This window comes from Spinacia oleracea, chromosome 1 (assembly GCF_020520425.1).
Source record: "Spinacia oleracea cultivar Varoflay chromosome 1, BTI_SOV_V1, whole genome shotgun sequence".
Lineage (NCBI taxonomy): Eukaryota > Viridiplantae > Streptophyta > Magnoliopsida > Caryophyllales > Amaranthaceae > Spinacia > Spinacia oleracea.
The window spans coordinates 101,680,670-101,704,652 of record NC_079487.1 but is presented as its reverse complement, the minus strand read 5'-3'; the positions used below and the strand labels follow the sequence as shown (position 1 = coordinate 101,704,652).

The following is a 23,983-nucleotide window of genomic DNA, read 5'->3' as shown; positions in this document are numbered from 1 at the left end:
ATAGATAAACCCATAACTCTCCTCTCCTCTCCTTCAACTTCACGTAAAAAGGAAAAAAAAATCAAAACCTTCTACCCTGCTGCAATTCACGTGAACAACCCTCAACCTCCCCTTGCTTGCTACTGCTCACGCCGCCGCCACCACCAACCTGCGACCACCGTCGTCCCTCGCCGGTCTACACGGTAGTCTCTCCTCCCTTCTTCTCTCCTTCGTTTTTTGTTTTTCTCTTTCGTTTTCTCTCCCCCTTTCGTTCTCCTTTCTCGGTTGTTTTCTTTCTCTTCTCCTCACTCGTTTTTGTTTGTTGCGGCAGCCACGCACAACCACCAAGTGTCGCCTAGCCAACCACCAGTCACGTCGCCCAACCCTCGCGACCATCTGCACGCTGTCGCTCCTCCCTTGCCGCCGGCCAGCATCTCCTTCCCTCTTTTTGGTTAATCTCTTAAAAACCCTAAGCTAATTAAATGTTTTAATTATGTTTTATTTATGTAATTTACGTTTTATTGAATTAAATGTATAGTTTTCATTATTCAATTATGAATTTTTGATTTATATGTTTTATGTAATTTAATTATTAAATTTCAGATTACATAATTTGATTAAAATAAGAGTTTGAATTATTTAAAGCATGAATTCTAAGTTTTTAATGGTTTTAAATCATGGTAGAATGATTACGAATTATTAAAACTATTAATTTATGTTCTAAGCATGATAATTTGGTTTTGGGGAAAACTTTAAATGATTTCATATTGCTAGAAATTTAAAGAACGGTGTTTTATAGAGTTTTCAATGAATTTCAATCATTAATTCAATAAATATTATGCTAGGAGATTAAATATCCCATTTTTGATATTGGGGAAGGTTCTAAATATGTTTAGGATGTATTTAGAGTACTTTATTATTGTTGTGAATTATTGGAAGTTGATTGAGAATCTTTATTTGTTATTTTAGCCGGAGAATTCTCTATAGGCGACTTTTTAAATAGTTAAAGTGGCCTATCAATTTGTTTACACAAGGTATATACATACATACTTGTGTGTTTGTGGATGTGTGCTATTATTGAAACCATGTTGAATATGTCGATGGACTTGGTTGTGTTGAAATTTACATGTTTAATGTCGTTGGATGAACATGTTGAACATAGAGTTTATTATGAGAATTGTAATCCCCCGTAAATTTATAAATTTTATTAATACGGAGTATATTTTAACGTATAGTTATTTATATTTAAATAGAATTTGCGAATTTTAGTAATAAATATATAATTAACGCATATTTATTTTATTTAATTACGTCCTAAATATTTAACGATTTATGAAATCAAAAATAATTTTAGAATTTTAATTACGAAAAAACGTGTGAATTTGGAAGACAATCCTAATCGGTTTTTGATTCAAATACTAAAACTAAATCATAATCCTAGCCCAAATTGGCCCAAATTGGTGAAACCCAAAACAAATAAACCCATAATGCCCATTACTTGTTTCAACGTAAAACCCAAGCATCAAATTCACGTGAATTGCAAAAACCTCAAACACCTCTATCTTCTTGTTGTTTCTCACGCTGCCACCAGCCACCGACAACCACCACCGGTAACTCCTCCATCTTCCCCCTCTCCTTCGTTCTTTCTTTCTCTTTTTCGTTCCTCTCTCCTTAATCAATGGCTCTGTTCTGCTTGCCTCTGTTGCTCGACAGCTACACCTAACGCACGCAACCACCACCACCACCTGGTCGTTGCGGGTGTGCCCCCTTGCCGCGCCGCCTTGCTGCACCGCATGACAGCCATCGCTGCCGCCCTACCGGCCAGCTTCCTCCTTCCTCTTTTCTTGCTTCTTTATTCGCACACCACCACTACCAACTCACGCAGCCAACGTTGTTGCCACCGCCGGCCACCTTGCGCCAGTCAACAACTTGCCTTGTTGCCGCCGTCCCTGAGCGCCGGCCAGTCTCTTTAACCCTAAAACTATTCAATGTTTTAATTTTGTTTTAGTAATTTAATTAATTAATGTTTTCATGCTTTAAATTTATGGTTTTAATTATGTTAATTTAGAAATCAGATTATATGCTTTGCATAATGAAATTATTAATTTTCAGATTGTATAATTTGATTAAAATAGGGGTTTTAATTATTAAAGCATGAATTTTTAAGGTTTTAATAGTTTTGAAATCATGGTAGGATGATTATAAGTTATTAAAGTTATTTTTTTTTATGATTTCAAATATGTTAATTATGTTTTGGAGTAGTTTGAAATTAGTTTATGTTGCTGGAAATTGCAAAGGGCCTGTTATATTGGAGTTTATGATAAATTGTGATTATTAGTGTAATCCCCCATAAATTTATAAATTTTATTAATATATTTTAACGTATATTATTTATATTTAAATAGAATTTATGAATTTTAAGTAATGAATATATAATTAACGTATATTTATTTTATTTTAAGTGCGTTCTAAATATTTAACGATTTTTGAACTTTATTATATTTATATATTTAATGTATATTTAATTTCATTTAAATATATTCTAAATATTTTAACGGTTTGCGCAATCAAGAATAATTTTAGAACTTTATGTTGAAAAGAATTTGAATTAGGAAAACTCGTTGAATTCGGAAAAACAATCCTATTCAATTTGACTGAAACACTAAAACCCAAATCCTAATTCTAGGCCCAATTGGGTAAAGTCCAAATCAATAAACCCAAAATGATCCTCCTTCCTCTTTTCTAATTCACGTGAAAACCAAAACAGGAAAACTATTTCCAAACCCTCCATTCACGTAACTGCTCCTCAACCTCTCTGCCTTTCTCTCCACGATGTTGTCCCAGCCGCCGTCGTGACTCAGCCACCTGCGACCACCAGTGTTCGTCGCCGCCGGTAAGTTTCCTCCTCATCTCCTCCGTCGTCTCTTCCTCCCTCTCTGTTTTCGTCTTTCCTCTCAGCCCTTTGTTTTTGCGCAGCAACATCGCGAGTTCTTCCTCGCCGCCAGCACAACCGCCGCGAAAGCTTCCGTCGCCTGTCCTCCGACCACACGGTAGTCTTCTTGTTCTCGTTCTTCTCTTTCGTCCGTCCCCTTTCTTCTCCCCTTCGTTCCTTCTCTTTCGTTTCTTTTCATTGGTTGCTTATACTGTACCTCTGCTTGTTCGCCCAGCCGCCACCACCTCGCTGCCGCCGGTGCGCCGCCGCGTGCCGCCCAGCCGCACCCTTGTCGCCAGCAACTCTCTCCTCTCCTTTTGGTTATTTCTTAAACCCTAAGTTATTTAAATCTTTTAATTAAGTTTATTAATTTGAATTTATGCTCTTGAATTTAAATTAAGTTCTTGAATTTAAATTATATGTTTTTATGATGTAACTAGAATTTTCAGATTTACATATTATGTTTAAATAATGAATTTAATAAAGTTTTAATAATTTAAATTGCGTTTCTTGAATTTAAATTATAAGCTTTATGATTTAATTGTGGATTTCAAAATTTTAGGTTTGCATAATTAAATTATTAATTTTCAAATTAGGTAATTGAAATGAAATAATGATTTTAATTATTAAAGTGTGAATTTTTAAGGTTTTTAATGATTTAAATCATAATAGAACGATTGTATATTATTAAAACTATTATTTTTATGATTTTAAGAACGTTGATTATGTTTTGGTGGACGTTTGAAATCATTTTATATTGCTGGAAATTTTAAAAGGGATGTTCTATTGGAGTTTAGAACGATTTAGGATCATTAGTTTAATAGTTACTATGCTTGGAGGTTATTTAGTTAAGTTTCGATATTGGGGATGGTTCAAATTATGTTTAGGGTGTATTTAGAGTACTATAGTATTGCTGTAAACTGTTGGATATTGATTGAGGAATTTTATTGGTTGTTTTTAGGCGGAGAATTCTTTGTGGGAGACTTTTGAATTCGTTAAAGTGGCCTAGCAGTTTGTCTACACAAGGTACGTACATACCTGTGTGCTTGAATGTGTGTTGTATTGAGAATATGATGAATACATTTATGAACTTATTTATGTTGGAATTTCATGTTCAATGTCGTTGAATTAATGCGTTGAGCATAGAACTTTATTTATAAGAATTGAATCATGTTAGCATGGAATATTGATGCAAGCATGTTGGTTTTGGGGAACTTTATACTATTTAATATTGGTTTAGATCTTTATTGATCGTTGTTCCTCTTTAGATTTTCACTACCTTATAAGGGCCGAGGACCTTGTTTGGTAGTTGAACCTTATACCTAATAAAGGTTTTTAAATATGGATAAAGGAAGGATTAAAATAGTTGGAATTGGCTCTTGGTTGAATGTTGTGATCACTGGTTTAATTCAAAGATAAAAGAAGTTGTGTTTACTTGTTGAATATAATGTTTATGTTTGATGAGTCATAACCAAGTATTAAAAGTTAAGTCATGTAAAGTGAAAATGAGTAGCAATAGCTTTAGACTGTGCACGTCTAAAGTGACGGACAATCAGGAGTTGGGGTCATGGGTAGCCTATGGCTTTTTCTGGGGCCGGATTGATCACCGGTTCTATTTTTATTTAAAAGTCCCTCGATATCGCAGGTCATTGGGGTTTACGGAGTCGCGCCCGTACCTCGTCTTCCTTAGTGAAGAAGAAGAAGTTTCTAGTAGACAACTCAGTCCATTGACTATTTCAATTAAAATAATGTTAATGATACAAAGGTCTAGTTCAGTCAAATATAGTCTTCAAGTCAATATATCTTGATTATCCTTGCTTATGTTTTATTTAGTACCATGTTAGGATTGTTCGTTTAATAGAATCATGTTAGGATTATTATTGATTTAGTATGTAGTACTCAGCTTTGCTGATTACGTGCTTTTGCTTGTGCATGTTGATCATGGCTATGCCTTATTGATCCTGTGATGACCCAATCTTTGGTGAGCAGTCTCTAAGGATCAATAAGCATTGTCCATCTGCAGGTTTGAAGATGATGCATCATTGGGATCGGGATTAGAGAGCTTGTATTTAGTTTTGTTTTGCTAAGTGACTTGGTTTGTTAATTTGGATTTTAAACTTGTCGTACTATTTATATTTCCTTATTTTCGTTGGTTGGTTTTTGGGATTAAATCTGTAATCGATTATTTATAAACCTAAAGTTAGTTTTATGTTTTCCGCTGCAAAATTCTGAATAAGCCGTTACGTTTTCACACGGGCGATAATGCCTTGATAATTCTCTACGTTTTATATTAAAAGGTTATTTAGAAAAGAGAGAATTGTCGGGGTGTTACAATTAGTGAAGAAATCACTATGTTAGGAGGTTTAGTAGTTGAGTTTTGATGTTGGAAAATGTTCTAAATATGTTTAGGATGTCTTTAGAATGCTTGATTATGGCTGTGAATTATTAGAAGTTGATTGGGAATCTTTATTGGTTGTTTTAGGCGGAGAATTCTCTGTAAACGACTTTTTAAATCGTTAAAGAGGCCTATCAATTTGTTTACACAAAGTACGTACATACATGTGTGTTTGTGGATGTGTGCTATTGTGGATACTATGTTGAATGCATTTATGAATTGGTTTATGTTGAAATTTCATGTCCAATGTCGTTGAATGAATACGTTGAGCATAAAACCTTATTATGAGAATTATAACATGTTAGCATGGATGATTGGTGCAAACATGCCAGTTGGAAACTTTATATTATTTTATATATTGGTTTAGATCAATTAATCGTTGTTCCCTTTTAGCATTTCACTACTTTATGAGGGCCGAGGACCTTGTTTAGTAAGTTGATACTTTACACCTACATAAAGGTGGTTAACCATTATTAAAGGATAGATTGAATTAATTGGAACGAATTATTGATTCACAGCTTTGTGATCACTTATTTAATTACAAGATAAAAAACAGTTGTATGATTTATGTGATTGACGAGTCATAACAAAATATTAATTGGTAAATCATGTAAAGTGAAACTGAGTAGCATTAGCTTTAGAATGTGCACGTCTGAAAGTGACGGACAATCAGGAGTTGGGGTCATGGGTCGTCTATGGCTTTTTCTGGGGCCGGATTGATCACTGGTTCTATTTTATTCAAAAGTTCCTCGATATCGCAGGTCCTTGGGGTTACGGAGTCGCGCCCGTACCTCGTCTTCCTTAGTGAAGGCTTCTAGTAGGCAACTCGGTCCATTGACTATTTCAATTAAAATAATATTAATGTTATGAAAGTCTAGTCCCAGTCTAGTCTAGTATAGTCTAGTCAAGTGTGGTCTTCAAGTTAATATGTTTTGGTTGACCTTACTTATTTTTATTAGTATCATGTTAGGATTGTTCGCTTATTAGTATCATGCTAAGAATATTTATTCGTTGATTTAGTATATAGTACTCATCTTTGCTGATTACGTGCTTTATTTGTGTGTGTTGATCATGGCTATGCCTTATTGATCCTGTGATGACCCATTTTAGTGAGCAGTCTCTAAGGATCAATAAGCCTTGCCCATCTACAGGTTTGAAGATGATGCATATTGAGATCGGGATTAGAGAGCTTGTATTTAGTTTTGATTTTCTAAGTTGACTTTGGTTTGTTTGATTGGACTTTTAAACTTTTTGAACTAGTTACATTGACTTTATTTTCGTTGATTGGTTTTGGAATTAAATCTATAGTTGATTATTTATAAACTTAAAGTTAGTTTTATGTTTTCCGCTGCAAAATTCTGAATAAGTCATTACGTTTTCAAACGGGCGATAATACTTTGATAATTCTCTATAGTTATATTTATAAAAAGGGTTATTCTAGAAAAGGGAGAATTGTCGGCGTGTTACATGAATTATAAAATGTTAGCATGGATGATTGGTGCAAGCATGTCAGTTGAGAACTTTATATTATTTTATATATATTGGTTTAGATAGATTGATCGTTGTTCCCTTTTAGCATTTCACTACTTTATGAGGGACGAGGACCTTGTTTAGTAAGTTGATACTTTACACCTATATAAAGATAGTTAACCATTGTTAAAGGAAAGGTTGAATTAATTGGAATTAGTTCTTGATTGATAACTTTGTGATCGCTTACTTAATTTCAAGATAAAAACAGTTGTGAATACTTGTTGATTATGTGATTTATGTGATTGATGAGTCATAACAAAGTATTAATTGGTAAATCATGTAAAGTGAAACTGAATAGCAATAACTTTAGACTGTGCACGTCTAAAGTGACGGACAAACAGGAGTTGGGGTTCATGGTGGTAGCCCATGGCCTTTTCTGGGACCGAATTGATCACCGTGTTCTATTTTTCTTCAAAAGTTCCTCGATATCGCAGGTCACTGAGGTTACAGAGTCGCGCCCGTACCTCGTCTTCCTTAGTGAAGGCTTCTGGTTTGACAACTCGGTCCATTGACTATTTCAATTAAAATAATATTAATGATATAAAGGTCGAGTCTATTCCAGTCAAATGTGGTATCCAAGTCAATATGTTTGGCTTTCCTTACTTATGCTTTATTAGTATCATGTTAGGAATGTTTATTTACCGATTTAGTATGTATTACTCGGCTTTGCTAATCACGTGCCTTGTTTGTGTGTGTTGATCATGGCTATGCCTTATTGATCCTGTGATGACCAATTTTGGTGAGCAGTCTCTAGTGAACAATAAGCATTGCCCATCTGCAGTTTTGAAGATGATGCATCATTGGGTTTGGGACTGGAGAGCTTGTATTTAGTTTTGATTTGCTAAGTTGACTCTGGTTTGTTTAATTGGACTTTAAACTTGTTGAACTAGCTACATCGACTTTATTTTCGTAATTGGTTTTGGAGTTAACTCCGTAGTTGATTATTTATAAACTTAAAGTTAGTTTTATGTTTTTCGCTGCAAAATTCTGAATAAGCAGTTACGTTTTCACACTGGAGATAATACTTTGATAATTCTCTATATTTATAATTTATAAAAAGGGTTATTCTAGAAAAGGGAGAATTGTCGGGGTGTTACAAACAATTTTGGCATGCACTTTGGTCGTGGACAAACAAATTTATCATTGAAGGAGCAAGAAGGTGTACGTGTGAATTACTTATTTTAATTCAACAAATTTGGATTATGTATGTAATTTTATATCGTATATGTGATCAATTTAAATTTTGGAGGTGAAGTTTACATCATCACATGTTTTTTTTTTTTTTTTTATTAAGGATGAAGCATATGTTGTTAGTTTACAATTGTTTTCATTTACCGAGTTATGAAACTTTTGTTGTGTATGCAACAAATATTTACAGAGGAGGGACATAACTTGTTTTTAAAGATCAAATTCATATATTTTAAAAAAAATTAGGGCATTGTAGCCCCCTACTGTGCGTTTACTAATTTTTTTTACAGCTGCAATTTAACTATTTAATGGGAAATTTCGCTAAAAATAATGTTAGCTTTATGTTTTAAAAACTTATAAAAGAACGTTTTATAAGTATAAGACCACATTAGTGGTGGGTTGGGGGTTGAGAAGAGAAAAACTATGGGTCAACCTTTCTTTTCCCTTTTGAATCATTTTCCTCAACTCCCTTCATCCTTATGCCACAACAAGATATCCGACCACCACTACCACCTTACGCCAATGATATTCTCTCCTCGTTGGAGCCATTTCGACCACCATGTGCACCACTAGCAAAATACTCAGGGTTAGAGACGAATTTAAGTTTTGCATTGATATAAAGCTCTTCGAACTCGTCTTCATCCTAGTACTCGATCTGCGAGAAGGTTTGAGATTGCATATCTAAATCTCTCTTAAATGACATTTTTGAGGACTCAGTGTTGCACTTTAAGGTGAAATGAAGCTCGCATAATTTGAATGATTCTGATTTATTATATTCTCTTGAAGATCTGGAACTAGTGGTTAAGGGTGATTTAGTGAAGCTTAGTCATGGACCTCCTGGTCAGCGTGTTTAGTTGATTTTGGATGGAATATGCTCTCTTTTTTTGTTACAAATTAAGCTATGGTTACCATCGTTTAGTAGAGAGAATTGTTATGATAAAATGGTTAACAATTAAATAATTTGTTAATTTTACATTTTAAGTCATGCATGACCTGGGGATATTTGCTTTTGATGCACACTTGCACTCAATTATGACTTAGGGTGATTTAGTCATATATTCTTCATTTGAGTCAATTATTATTTTAGTCTTAAGGCAAGACAAACCAAATTTTCAATATTTAAGTGAGTGGATATTGATTTTTGACAAAGTCTTAAATAGAGTCTTGAAAACCCAAAACAACTTAAGACTTAATGCGCGTGAGGTGAATAAAATAATAAAATAACATGATGTTTAAATTGAGGGCTAAAAAGTTAAATTTGGTTGAATCTAAAGTAGTCTTAACAATAATTTAGGGCTTATTCGGTACCATTTCGTTATCGTTTTTAGTTTCTAAAAAAAATTTGAAACTAGTTTTAGTTTTATTATACAACTAGATTAGATCCCGTGCACACACGGATTTTGATAATTTTATTCACAAAATATTTAACTGATTATCTTCCAAACTATTGCATAGTTATAACATTTTTAACATATACTCGTTTAAATTTATTCATTTAATGTGCATATTTAAAATGCTAATATGGTAATTTTATCAAAATATTGAGTGATATATTTTCCATTATTAATATAACGATTTGACTAAAATGTTACAAATGTAGAATAATTATTATTACGTCGTATCTATTATTGCCATAATTTATAAACTAAATTTTATTTCCATACATAAATAGTATATAAATAAAGGTACAGAATAAAATAAAATAGATACACTTTTTTTGGGAAAGTGGTTTTTGGCTGGAAAAAATCGCACCAGGAATTGACACGTGTCATTCCTGGTGTCTCTTTTAGTATATAGTAATAGATTTTTAAAAACTAAAACCAAATTATTGTACGTACTTTTACTCTAAAATATTCCGTATAGGAGTATCAATTTTATATTGTGACCTTCCCCACCATCATCTCCACCTTCACTCCCTACAACCACCACCATCCCCACTCTCTAATCCGAACACCTTGTGTTAATAATATTATCAAGTTCATCAATTAACCATACATACCAAGTTAAAGAGAAGAAGGATCTGAGAGAATGACAAGAAACATAAAAGGGAGATATGATAAATTGGGAATTAAGATTTAACTTGAATCTATGTTTCTCATATTTGCCTAATAATCGTCGAATCGATAATTTTGGTCGTATTTAACTGATAGGTATTTTGAGTCTTATCTGAAATTTGGAGAGAGAAGACTTGGTGTTGGAAATGGAGGTTTGAGACCGTGTGTGATCTTCTTCCTCCTCTACCCGTTCGAGTTTATTGAAGATGGAGAAAAGTGAAGAGCGATTGAAAGAAAGAAAATGAATAAACAAACATAAAATCAAGAGTAGAAGGACAAAAGTAGGCATAAGAAGGTTCAAATGACGTTTTAGAGATGGAGATAAGATACTAGGATAATCCACCATTGATGGAATACAAATGAGTGTTTTGCATTTTAGAGAGAGAAAATAGAGTTTAGTCCAAACTTTTACGGGAAAGAGAGTGTGTGTAAGAGGAATGTTCTTTTCCGTTTTAAATTTGACAAATTGGGGCAAAAGTTTTTTTTTTACGACGCTTTAAACGAAGATATTTTGATTATTATTTTTTGTTTAGGAAAACAAAAAAGGTGAAAATTGCATCCATCCCAAACTATCTCTTATTTATTAAATATTAGTTGAAATATAACATGGAGAATAATTTTTTAAAAGCAAGACTCCCCGTCTCCGCCCGTTAACAACTTTCTCAAGACTCATATACGAGAGTATTAATAACACGTACCGTGAATCGTAAAACTAAAAAAATTTGAATTAGCAAAATGATTGGAATGAGAACAAATTCATCTCTATTATTCAAGGGACCCCACGAGGTGGAGTCAGAATTTGGGAGTTCGGTTTTTACCTTTCATTACATAAATTTAAAATACTTTGTACAAGTTTTAGAAAAAAATGTAATTACTTATATGAAATGTAATTATTACTAGCTTAAGGGAGGTCTCGGGTTCGAGCCTCGCCGTATGCAAAAACTCTTGTTGGGAGACTCACCCATCATAAGCAAGGTGTGCGACACGGGTCGATCCGGATGTAGTTGGAGCTAAGCTCCGGTGAACCGGGTGTGCTATGCGTAAAAAAAATGTAATTATTACTATAGTATAGAGTAGTAAATGTATCGACAAGTAGAAAGAACATTTACCCTTTTTACTACTCCATATTTATATGGATATTTTTCTTTTATAAAAGGAGGATATCAAATGTATACATTTATATATTATGCAATTATTTTTAAATAAAGGGAACACTTTTTTCCAATAATGTTATGCAAATTTTTTTTATGCAATACGTTTTTTTGTCTCAGGTAACACGCGTATATGGGACTAGTATGTACAAATTACAAAGAGAAACGAAAAAGAAAACGATTATTTAATGAAATGACCTTGAGGTTTCATAAAATGCATGAAATATCTAAATGTTTTCAGAAATGCTCTAAATACCCCTAAGATTTGGGAAAATGTTTCAGATACCTTTATTGACTAACGGTTTAGCATCGTACCTCCAATAATCATCATTAATCCTAATAAACTAATAACCCACTAATACACTAAAATAAACCACTAGCGCACTAAATTAAGTTATAAAGCAAGTAATAACCCGGACCTCTTAATTTTCTGCTCCTTTCTCCAACCACCTTCCCTTCTCCCTCCTCCCCCCATCGCCAATGCTTGACGGTTTGACATCACCTCCACAAACAGTCAACTACCCTATCAAAATCCCCCCCAAAACTACATCAGTTAGTCAATAAAGACTTTTGATACATTTTGCAAATTTCAAGGGTATTGGCGCATTTTTGAAAACATAATTTGTATTTCGTTATTATATAAAAAGTTAATAAAAACATATACTCCGTATTTTTTTTACAGGAATAAAAACATGCTAAAAGTTAAAAGTTAGGATAAAGTTACCCTAATTGATAATAAATTTATTCTATACGAGTGTGCTAAATACCTTTTATTTCTCATCAATTTTGTGAAAACTAAAATGTCATTTCACGAAATAACTGAAAAAAGTTAATCTCATCAATTTTGATTATTGTTTACATAACCTCAGTCAGAGATATATGGTAAATAACTGAAAGTACGAGAGTATTTGGTGAATAAACTTAAACCTCGTGGTATTTCATGAAAAATCCGAAAAAGAAAAACTAAGAGGGCAATTGTGGAAAGTAGGAAATCAATTCAAAAACTAAAGTTAGGCGGGCATTTTCTGGTTTAAGATTAGTATTTTTTTTTTTTTGTTCGTTCAAAATTTTGGTTTAAACGAACAACCATTCTTTGGAGTTCACTTCTTCTGAAATTCAACTCAAGAAATCCGCCAAATTGCAAGCCACAATTTCAGAAAAATAGCTAGATTCGGGCAACAAGAAATGATCTAACTCTAATCTTAAAGGTACTGTTCTTCAAACCCTAATTTTTGTTTCAATTTTTACAAATCGAACTTAAATTAATGTAAAATTTTCTCTCTTTTTTATCTGCATTGTAGTTCAATTTGAAAGGAGGAAAAACAGGAAGAAGAAGTAAAAATGGTGCTTTTCAAGGTGCTGAGAAACCCTAACTTTTAGTACTGATTTGATGGTTAAGCGGTGCTTTAATGGCTGATCCTAATTTCGCTGCTGTATCTTTTTGAAGGGGAAAACTGTTTCTGGGCAAACCAAGTTTACAGAAGGTTCTGGACTTAGTAAGAATGGTAATGTATTTGTGCCTTAAGTTCGGTGTTGTGTTTTTAGTGTTTGAGTAGATCCTAAGAGTTAACTGGTTGTGCATTTTGTTGATGTTCTTGGGGCAGTTGCTACAAGCAAATTTAAGGTTTATTCGGATAGGCCGAAAGTTAATGGCAGAAGTAGCAATGAAGCTGATGCTAAATTTTCGTAAGATCCGTCTTTTATTCTCACTTCTTGTTTATCTTTCATCAAGTATTCAAATGTACCCCATATGTATTAGATATCTACATGTGATTTTGTTGAACATTTATATGGTCTAGTTTAGGGTTTTAGACCAAATCTTCGAGAACTACGTTATATTTGCGCCTTTGCGGTCTCGTTTCATAATAGATAATTATACAAGTATACCCTTTTGTGTTACAGAAGGACATCCCTTGCATCAAAGAAGGGGTTTACACTGTCAAGTAACACTGTTACTAAGGTAATATGATTGTCCCTTTGTGCACGTTTCATTGCTGAAAATTACTTTGATAAACAGTAATTCTTATGCATTATGTACTTACTTTACAAGACAAAGATCAGTCTAAGTGGTGCTGAGGTGACTAAAGGCAGCCATGACACTCTTGGTATGACTTTTGATTATATGTGCGATATCACTTGTCTCTTCTGTAAGTAGTATTTGACACGTCTTCCTTTTAGTATAGACAAGGCAAAGGTTGGAAGAAAAGCATTATCTGATGTCAGCAATACACGGGGGCAATCATCTAGGTTTGATAAACCTAGTGGTTTGAGGTGAGCATGAATCTTTTCTATTGTTCTTAATGCTTCTAGCAGAACCTGTTAGAGATAAGTTGGATTTTTTGTATGAGGACTGTTCTTTATTTCCGTCGTTAATAAAATAGTACTTCACTAAATTTTAAAAAAATATGATATGGATAAAGTCAATTATTTCTCTGCTCACTACTTCAGCAAGGTGTTGCGGAAAATGTGCAATTCTGTTAGAGATTTGGACATTTTGGTGAGTCTTAGACTCTTAGCCATGCCAAAAATTCAAAGAGTACATCATATTGTGTGGTATTGACATCCTGGCTTTCTTTTCCTTGAGGGTTTGCTTGTATTTTGACTTTTGTGAGATTGAACTGCCTTAAATTATAAGTACATTACAGTGGCCAAATTTCTTTACACCAGTGCTTTGGGGTAGTTGTCAATTTATGTTCTTAGGTGGTTTACAAACATTTTATGGAGTCCAATATTCTTAAAATTTTATTACTTGTGGACTAAATGTACCATGCTTTTGTATAAGTTCTCTTTTGTAATGTCATTTGTTATTCGAAGGCTTGGCAAAAGACATTATGCAACTTGTGTAACAACAACCCGTTATGATTATCTGAAGTGGGTTTTGCTTTGTCTTGAATGCATACTAAGAGAAAATCCCAATTTACATGCATTAATAGTTGAATACTTGTATGCAATACATCCAGTGTGTAATTTGTTTCCTGCCCTTTTCTTTTCAGGAGTTCAGTTGCTTTTGGCACTCTTACAAATACTGCTTCGTCTTGTCGATATGTAGTGGTACGCCAATTGTTTGCTTTTTTTACTTTGAAATATCTTATAGCTTTAGGTGGCATATTTATTATTTAAGGTATTTAAATAGTTGCTTTGTTGGCCCGAAATTCAATCTTTATGAACATTTATATATTAATCTAGTGAGTATCAACATTGCTATTATCCCAATGCCTCTAAGGAGGCTCCCTCTTTTAGCCTGGATATGGGGGTACTGATGTATGCAATCTCACCATTTCATTGTCGAGAGGCTATTTCCAATTGACCCTTAATCCAGTAGGAAACTGTAGTCTACTACCTGAACTAAGAAGCATATAATCCATAGGAACTATATTATTTTTTTAATCAAATACAAGGGATGGTGTGTCACAAAGATCAATTAAGATTCTGTGCGAAAATGTGAACACTACCAGAGCTTGGTATAGCCATAAACTGCCATACAGTCTTCTGTGCCAAGGAGAAAAAGCTTCTTTTTGTGTATCGCATTGCAAACTAGCTATTGCTTATTAGGACAGATCGAACAAATGTTAAAATGAACCATCATGCTAGATAAAAAATGAACATTATCGAGGAAATGCTTATATGCAATTATTTTCACATTTCCATTGTATTACATATTTTTGTACTTCTGTTAGCCTTTAGCTTTCGTACGAAATTATCTTTCATACTATGTGAACAATCGCTATTATTAAAAAATTTGCTCTTTTTGTTAATAATATTTTCTGTAACAACTACTACAAACGTTCTTTAATGATGGTTACACTTTGGAGAATGTGTCTAAAACTTGAAAAACTAGATCGTTAATTCTCACTATCACATACATCAAAATATTATCATGTGGGATTTTGATAGATTCGTCTCGATATGTATTTTTCAAATATCAACTTTTTACGATTTTTTCTTATACGGAATTGAATACATTAACTGTTAAAGATTGCATTGGAGTCCATGCAAATAGGTGTGACCAACACTAAGGGATAGTCTCATTGAGTTTATTTTAATCTTGTTGAAATATTAATACCATAATAAAACAGAAATGGGATATGGCCAAAGTTCAATTGACTGTTGTTCAGGGAAGCGTGAGTAATTTCCGGGATAGTAAATCTCGGTGGCATTACTGCATTGTTAAGGTTTTTACTGCGGTGATGATATTCTGCTACAAACCATCTGCATTGCCTGATAAAGGGATTCTATCGTGATATGATCACAAGATTCAAAGATTTTTAATTTCTGATAATCCTACAGTACTACAGTTTCAGAGTATTGGTCATCTTAGCTCTGAGGAAGGAGCTTTCATTTGAACCTGCTATGAAAGGGGGGGGGGGGGGGAGACAATCTTTTGTGACATTACTTATTGGGAAACATTATTGAAATATGCTGTTTCTATGAATATCATAAAGGGAAAAACGATTTTAATTGTACAAGTGAGATTGAGTTTCCCCCTCAAGTCCATGCTAGAGACATTAATTATATCCAACATTCCAACGTCCTGTTCCTTATCCCACCCAATTTTTACGGAACTCGTTGCTGCATCTCCAGTATTTTCTACTCTTTGCTATAAATTTCTGCACCTCTCACTTTATCTTGGATCAGGAAAATTTGAAGGGAAACTTAACTCGTGGTGTTGCAGTCTCAGATACCTCCGTAAGAGGTAGGTATTATAGTGGTTTTATGTGGTATTATCAGCATGGCTTCGGTTCTAGTAACCATTATCCCGTGTTTGCTTGGCTACAGCTAGCACCAAACCTCTGAGAACATCTTCAAATTTTCAAAGGGTCCAACTGAATGAACCTATGGAAAACAGAACAAGGTTTTGGCTCTCTTGTGCCTTCTACTTATTTTTCTCTATTTGATGAACAACGAACTAGTTTATGCACACCATTGTTTCTGTTTTCATAAGCATTAGCATAATGTATATCTTTTAAACCATATTTTTCTGCAGGCAGATTTGTAAGAGTAGTAATACAATTATAAGGTTGGTTGCCTTCATAAAACTTGTGAGTTGATTCCTTGCAAATATTCTATGAGGTATTGATGCAACTGTTCTTGTCATCTGTTTTTATTCATGTTCCGATTTAAAGGAAGTCCTTTCCAGTAATGAAGAAAGCTAATCAATTGGATTCCAGTGACATACAGGTAGATTTCACTAAAATTTTCATGTCAGTTTGTTTTCCATGGAGATAGAAGTCAGAGTTTCCATTTATTTACTCAATTTATTTGTTGGAGGGCATTCTTATTAGTTGTTACTGTATAAGGCCTCATATTTAGGTTTTGAGCAAATTTTGTGCTATTGGTTGACTGGTATATTTCATATTGCCAGGAAGGTAAAAGGAGTGAGGAGAAGTCTACAAGAAAAATTGGCTTCCCATGTGAGTTCGATACCTTATAAATTTAGCTTGGTTGAAAATTAAGGAAAAGTGTACACAAAAGGTTCTAATTTTCCCCTCATTATTTCTTCAGTAAAAGCAAGAGTAGGTGGAAAATTAGTTCCCCAAATGAGCTATCTCAATGGCAAAGTTTCAAAGGAAAAAGTGAATGACAGCATCAAACTAAGGTGAGTATTTGTATGATGCTTAATTGGAATTGTTATTGGAAAGTGAGGTATCACCTTTTCTTAATTGTCTTTGTGTGTTAATGATAAAAATTACGTGGTTGCATGGCTCTTACATCATTTCATGTATAAATTTTTTTGTCGATGGAGGAGGACAGCTGTTGTGTTTATGATGCCACATCATGTTGCATCATCAAATTGCAGGAAAATTTGTTAATGGTTTTTATTTATATTAGAACTTTTAAGCGTCTAAAGTTCCTTTCTATATTTCTCTCTGAATTGGCTTATGCTGAAGTTTGAAGGAATCTGTTGCCTTTTTTTGTGATGTCATAGCAGAGTTTCACACCAGTGTTGTCTATTTTATCTTGGTTAGAAGTCTTGGAACTTTAGAAGTTGTATCTGTAAGGTAGATTCTTAGAAGCCATCAATCTATTGATTGAGGATTTGTTTTTGATGTTCTCCGCATTATCATTGAAAGTTAGCTGAAGAAATTCCTTTAGTTATGACTCTGTATTGGCATCTGCCTAAATCTCAGCTGCTCAACATTGTTGGAACTAGTATAAATACACTCTAGTTAATGTAGTTTAATCTTCACACTGTGATGTTATATTTTCTCCATTTCAGTGTGAAAATTTCAAAGTCAGGAGAATTTAATGGTTCGTTTAGCTGAGAGCAATGAAGTGAGATCCAACATTTTGCAGATCTTTGGTTGGTAACAGTTTTAAATCACAAGAATCAACCAAATTCTAGCTAAAAGTAAACACAGTGTTTGTTTCTGTTGGGTTGTAATCAATATTTTTAACACAGGAACTTTGTTGATGAGATTTCTTAGAATACATTGGAGCAGACCTTAGTTGCCTATTTAATTTATTAGGATATGATGGCATACAGGTCATCATTAAATTTCTTTCTAGTGAAGACGTAAGTGCGTTAAGTCTAACATAGGTAGTGCATCTTTGTTGAAAATGAAGAACCTTTGTGCATTTTACATGATTTGCTGAACTATGTGCAACTTACTTTTACACCCTGGGACTGGTAGCTTTTGATATTGATTAGTTCTGTCCTGGTTGATATATGTACATGCTTGACTGTTCTTTCACCCCCTCTCTCCCTATGTGTACTCTTTCTAACTTCTAACCTCATTGCTGGAATATCGTTGAACGTTATGAGGGCAAGTAAGACCTTAAAAGAATGTTCCCCACATGCTTTTAAATTCTGTACTTGTGAAAGTGATTCCTTCTCTTTTTAATGTTTGATTTTGGAAATGATGATTGTGCTGAGGGGTATCTTCATCTTTGTGTAGAGTTTGGTTTTTGTAAATTGTTTCATAGGTAAATTATCTGTGTGTTATTCCGTCTGGTGTAGGGCCCAGAGAGTTCAGACAAACAAGGATGCTCCTGGAGGGTTAAGGAAATCACTCAAGGTACTTGTTGATAATTGTACTTTATAATTTTATATTCTTCTCTCTCCTGTCAACGGTGTACTTGAAAGAACTTTAGTCAAAACCTTACATAATTGCATGATATTGTTAACAGCTTTTAGTGCACTAAGTCTAGCCGCAGCAACACTACCATACTGCAACATCACCGTTTCTGTGATTCACAATGTTTCATAGTTAGGTGATAAGTCACTTTATGTTTTCTTGAACTAAAGAGTCAAACCAACTTTCTGTTTCTGGATTTCCTATAAAATAGTTATCATTATCATAGCTACCACTACAAAAAGATGACAAAAGTGTGTTTCTGCAATCTGGCTAAGGGCGCTTTAGATTATCTAGTATATATGGCCCATGTATTGGTGAAGATCCTTCCTATCTCAAACTATCTGTGTTGTTGGGGTAAAAACATGAACTTTGTGAATTTTGACAATCCAGGATTACTAAAATATTGGTCTAATTGTATAGACGTAAGGCTGTTGAAAAATACACTCTCAATACTAAATAAAACAATTTGTGTCCGTGGTTCCATCTCGGCTCTTGATGCAGACAAGCAATCTACAGGGCCTAATTATTCTTTTTCCTCTTTCCTCTTTCAACATATAATATCTTAGATCCTGTCACCTGAGGCTTTAAGATTTGTGCATGCAATTGAGGCTTGGTGCTTGGTGTTTGATTCTTCTGAGAGTAATTTGATTTTGCTTTGTGGTCTTTACAATCTAAGTTGACGCATTTATCTTGGAATTCAGCCAATTTCAAGAACCAGTTTACAAATTTCCATTGACCAAAAGAAGTTAAAATCCAAGAGCATCTGTAATTTGGACAAATCTCTTGGTGTGGCATCTACCAGAAGGGTGAAAGTAGCCACTTTTTCTGTTGCAAAAACCTTGAAGCCTGCAGGTTCCTGTGAAGAAGTTGCTGCCAGAGGAGCTCCAGAAAAAGGCAGTGACAATACGGAACCACAGTCATCGGAGACTACTGCCAACACAAAATTTGGTCGCAGGAAATCATACACATCTTCGCTAATATCAAGATCAAAGGTTAAATCCTTTCATCACTATTGTTATCTTAAACTAGAATTCTGCAGAATCTAATAAAAAAATGGATGTGCAGCTACTAAAATTGAGCAATGAAGTCAGAGAACATGAATTGTTGCCGAGTATTGATGATGAGGGTAATCCTCTAGAAGTTGCAGAATATGTTGATGACATATATGAGTATTATTGGATAATGGAGGTGATTATCGTCATTCTATCCTTACTTCAGTTTCTTATCCCTTTTCTCATTCTTTCATATGCTTGAAGTCTAGGATGTTTGGGTAACTACATTTTTTTCTTTTCTAGAATATGCAATAGTGTTTGAGCAGAATGCATAAGTATAAATGAGTGCCTTACATAGATTTTGGACTAGCTTGAAGTTCCTATCTTGCTACAGGCCTACAGCTACAGATATATTGATGACAGATTAAGTTGATATTGAAAGCGTGCCTTTCTAAACAGATTTTTTCTTCATTGCTAAAACACTTGGGATTTAATTAGAATATTTAACTGATCTCTCTTTTAGTTAAGGACAAAAGTCTTGAAACTCTTCTGCATTCCTGTGAAATAATTGCTGAAAATTAGCTGGTGTGAAGTTGTAATTATATTCTGTTGTTTTTCAAGAGCAGGGAGATTCTGATTGTTTTGACTCTGGTCTATTTTAGAATGATTCAAAAGCTTTGGAACACATAGGATAGCTTTGGACAAGAAAGGACCATCTTAGCATATTAAATATGTTGCATGTCTTTAACAGTAGCATAAGGATTCTCTTACAATTAGAAAATACCATTGGCCTTCTTAGGTATAGGCAGGTCTTGATTAGTTATTTCCCTCAAGTTGATATGCTTACAAGTAAATTTTTGTTTACAAGAAATTACAGTCAATTGCCTTTTGCAGGCGCAGAGTACGCTGCCGGAAAATTATATGATGATTCAAACAGATGTCACTCCACAGATGCGGGGTTTATTGGTTAATTGGCTTATAGAGGTAGGTGGCTAATAGTTGATTAACATTTGTATGCAATCCTTTTGAGTTTCATCTAACTCTGTATTTCTATATATATGTTTAAAACAGGTACACTTGAAATTTGATCTGATGCCAGAAACGCTTTACCTCACAGTAACCCTGCTGGATAGATATCTCTCTGTAGTTACAATAAAGAAAAAAGAATTGCAGTTGGTTGGTCTTGCATCGCTCTTGCTTGCATCAAAGTATGAGGATTTCTGGCATCCAAGGGTGGGTAGACCTGTTCAATATATATGCTTCTTGTGTTTTTAATGTGATATTATTGTCTTATATTGTTTATCTGACTCAGGTCAAAGACTTGATCAGCATCTCAGCAGAGTCATACACCCGAAAGCAAATGCTTGAAATGGTAAGCTTTTGAAGTGGTTAAACTTTGTTGCTTGTATAATATTAGGCAAATGATGTATCACATTGATTGGAAACTCAAACAGCGATGGATGTCCGTTGTTTAATTACATTTTTAATGCAAGGGGCTGCTGGGAAACTCTCTGATCGGGTTGCTTTGTTAATCATAGTAAGGTCTTTAGATCACCCTGAGCATAGTGTAGTTAGTTTCTAGGAGATTCTCAATAGTCAATACCTTTACGAGCTCTAGCTTGGTTCAGTGTTTCCAGATAATGTATTTATTCTTGCAAAAGAGTTGTATTGATGATGAACATGTTCACAGGAAAAGAGCATTCTCAAGAAGCTGAAATTTCGGTTGAATTTGCCAACAGCATATGTCTTCATGCTAAGGTTCCTCAAGGCTTCTCAGTCAGACAAAAGGGTCTGTTGATTAGTATTGTTTTTCTGGTTTTGTTCTTGCTTCTTTCCAATTTTTCTTCAGTTTCTAACTCACAACTTTTTATCTTGGCTTCTAGCATGAACATCTCTCATTTTACCTCATCGAGTTGTGCTTGGTAAAATATGAAACCTTGAGGTTTAGACCATCATTGTTATGTGCTTCAGCTGTGTATGTTGCCCGTTGTACCCTAAATGAAGTTCCAGCATGGACCTCATTGCTTGAAAAGCATACACGCCATGGGAAGTCTCAGATTAGGCAAGTTTTTTTTCACCATTGAGCTTTGCTGTTAAAACATGTATGAGTTCTGCAGTAATACTGATGTTCTATTTCCTAACAGGGATTGTGCAGAGATGATCCTGCAAATCCACAAAGCTGCAAGTACAGGTCTTCTGAAGGTGACTTATGACAAGTACATGCAGCCTGAGTTTGGCGGTGTTGCAGATGTCAGGCCTTTGGACAATCTTCCTCTTTGAAGCCTCTTTGCACCTCCTGTAGTTTTAATTGGGCGGTGTAGTTTGTTCGTCTCATTTTTGTTTGTGCTGCATTAAGGTTTCTGATTCCATATCAGAATTTTGTGTATAAAATATCATGTGCTCCTTTACATACGCAGTACATCAATTATTGAGGCGTTGTGCAGTAGGCTGGTCAGCTGGTGTTTGTAAAATGGTGTAAACTTGCTTCCTTAGTTCTTTATCTACGTATATCTTCAGCTCTGACGAGTGATACAGCCAATTATACAAGTTTTCCACACAACTGAATCTGTGTTTTCTTTGAGTTGTTGATCTTTGTTGTGTCATTATTCTTCTTGGCTAGATAGATTTGGCACCCAGAGCCATTTGTTCGCACTTGCCATTTTCAAATGAGATTTGCTGCATGTTACCATATTACCAATACTAAGACATTTTGTAGGTACAAACTTTTATATAAGGCGGTCTTACACAAAAGACCGCATTGGTATCATATAAGTTAAGCAATGGAACCAATAAGTTAAACAATGGAACCAATTAGTCAAGCATGGAACCAACTAGTTTGCGTGGAACCAATTAGTTAGGCAATCAAAGCGGTATTTTTGGTAAAGCGGTCTTATATAAAAGTTGCCGTTCTGTAGGCTCGTACTGAAAGAAAAATGATACAAGTAGGCCCTGAGTTTGTTTACTCCATCCCAATTTACTCGCACCATTTTGATTGACACAAGATTTTAGGCAAATACCTCAAGTTAGCTATTGTAATATGATAATTCAGATTCCCAACCATGCACTTGTGAGAAAGAGGATATGAGTAAGGTATCCCTCGGTCTGTTAGTTAAGGCTCCGTTCTATTAAATTTATTTTGTCTGAACTTATATTATTTGAATTTATCTGAACTTATTTTATTTTAAAAAAATTTATTTTGTCTGAAATAAACTTATTCGTGTGTGAAAATGTCTAAAAGACATTTTTGTTCTGAAACTTATATTATCTGAACTTAATTAAACTTATCTGAACTTATTAACTTAACTTTTCTGAACTTAACTAAATTTATTTTGTCTGAAATAAGTCAAAGTAGAACAGAATAGAGCCTTAACCACATCTCCTGGGATTGTCATAAACACCACATTTGGTCTATGATCAATGCTTCTGATTTGTAAATCTTGTAAAAAAAGTATGAGGAAGAGAGAGAGATAGAGTGTACTAGTAGCACTGCTCTGAGCCTCTGACATTTGAGGCTGACTACATCGCTGGTGGACAGCGAAATAACGACCCTATACCCACCCTAAAAAAAAAAATGAAAAGATGGTTCACCCTTAAATAAATGTGTAAAAGTGTTGCTAACTTGTTATATACTCTCAACAGTAATAAAAGTATTGTCATTGTTGAATATATATTATATATATTGTCATTGTTGTATTAAAATACTGTCACAATCACCCAAAAAAGGAAATTATGTAAATAACTGTAATGAAATAGAAAAAGCAAAGGGACCACTTAAATGAATGGGTAAAAATGTTGCATATTAAATGAATGAGTAAAAGTATGTACACAAGTGTTATATAAGTATTGTCATCGTTTGCATAAATACTGTCATTGTTGTATTAAAATATTGCCATTGTTGTATTAAGAATTGTCATTGTTGCCGATACTTAGTACTTTGTTTGACTTTTCAACTCATGAAGTGTACCATTTTACTCCAGCATTATGCCACTGTCCACCAACGATGTAGTCAACCTCCTGACATTTAGGCAAGTAGGTCTTACCCATAATAAATCGCTAATACGGAGTAACGTGGTAGACATTTAGGCAAGTTTGATTACCACAATAAACCGCTAATAAAGTGCTACGCATTTAGGCAAGTTTGGTCTTACCCCATAGGCCATAACCCACAATAAACCGCTAATAACGTACTCCCCCAATCCGTGGACTATGGACCGTGGTGTACATAGAGCATGGTGCACCAAAAGCACATATGTGCATAAGAGAAAGAACATGACACTATGGCAAAAGAACATGCGATATAATATTTTACTTTTTTATTATAAAAATAATATATTATTTTACTATTTATTAAAAACCTAAATAAAAAAATAGTCATGTTCTTTTCTCGTAACCAGATGTTCTTTCAATTATATACTAGTGTTCTTAAGGTGCACCATGCTCTATGTGCACCATGGTCCACCTTCTAAATTGCCACTCCCCCATCTCTTTTTGTTCTTTACGTTTTCCTTTTTAGATATTTCAAAATGTTCTTTACATTTCCTTTTATATTATCACATAAATGACTTAGTATTCTATCAAACTTTGTGTCCAATTATTATTTTAACCAATTAAATTCATTGTGCATTTAATCTCTCACACTTTTCCATTGGGACATTAAATTTTTCTCATTTTCCAATATCAGAATTT

General features: G+C 34.1%; 1 protein-coding gene and 1 long non-coding RNA gene across 2 annotated transcripts; both read left to right on the top strand.

The window, feature by feature from the left end:
* Nucleotides 1-463: 463 nt before the first annotated feature.
* LOC130466078 (uncharacterized) lies at nt 464-5,143 on the top strand. The gene is made up of 5 exons (XR_008926097.1): nt 464-2,872; nt 2,956-3,029; nt 3,147-3,231; nt 3,873-3,937; nt 4,901-5,143. It is a non-coding gene; the product is annotated as an uncharacterized lncRNA (long non-coding RNA).
* Nucleotides 5,144-12,266: 7,123 nt separating this feature from the next.
* LOC110803281 (putative cyclin-B3-1) lies at nt 12,267-21,878 on the top strand. The gene is made up of 23 exons (XM_022008781.2): nt 12,267-12,437; nt 12,531-12,585; nt 12,677-12,734; nt 12,834-12,915; nt 13,132-13,189; nt 13,280-13,334; nt 13,413-13,500; nt 14,223-14,280; nt 15,865-15,922; nt 16,006-16,081; nt 16,214-16,246; nt 16,353-16,407; nt 16,592-16,640; nt 16,732-16,825; nt 18,188-18,245; nt 19,007-19,297; nt 19,371-19,493; nt 20,192-20,281; nt 20,369-20,530; nt 20,610-20,669; nt 20,988-21,086; nt 21,181-21,359; nt 21,442-21,878. The coding sequence occupies exons 2-23, from the start codon at nt 12,571-12,573 to the stop codon at nt 21,575-21,577; spliced, it is 1,977 nt and encodes a 658-aa protein (XP_021864473.1). The 5' UTR covers nt 12,267-12,437; nt 12,531-12,570; the 3' UTR covers nt 21,578-21,878.
* Nucleotides 21,879-23,983: the final 2,105 nt, after the last annotated feature.

Bases quoted from the DNA above. Each gene is read 5' to 3' on its own strand.
- LOC110803281 (XM_022008781.2), top strand. The intron at 16,408-16,591 runs GTAGATTTCACT...TCATATTGCCAG, and splicing joins TGGATTCCAGTGACATACAG to GAAGGTAAAAGGAGTGAGGA. The intron at 16,826-18,187 runs GTGAGTATTTGT...CGTCTGGTGTAG, and splicing joins AATGACAGCATCAAACTAAG to GGCCCAGAGAGTTCAGACAA.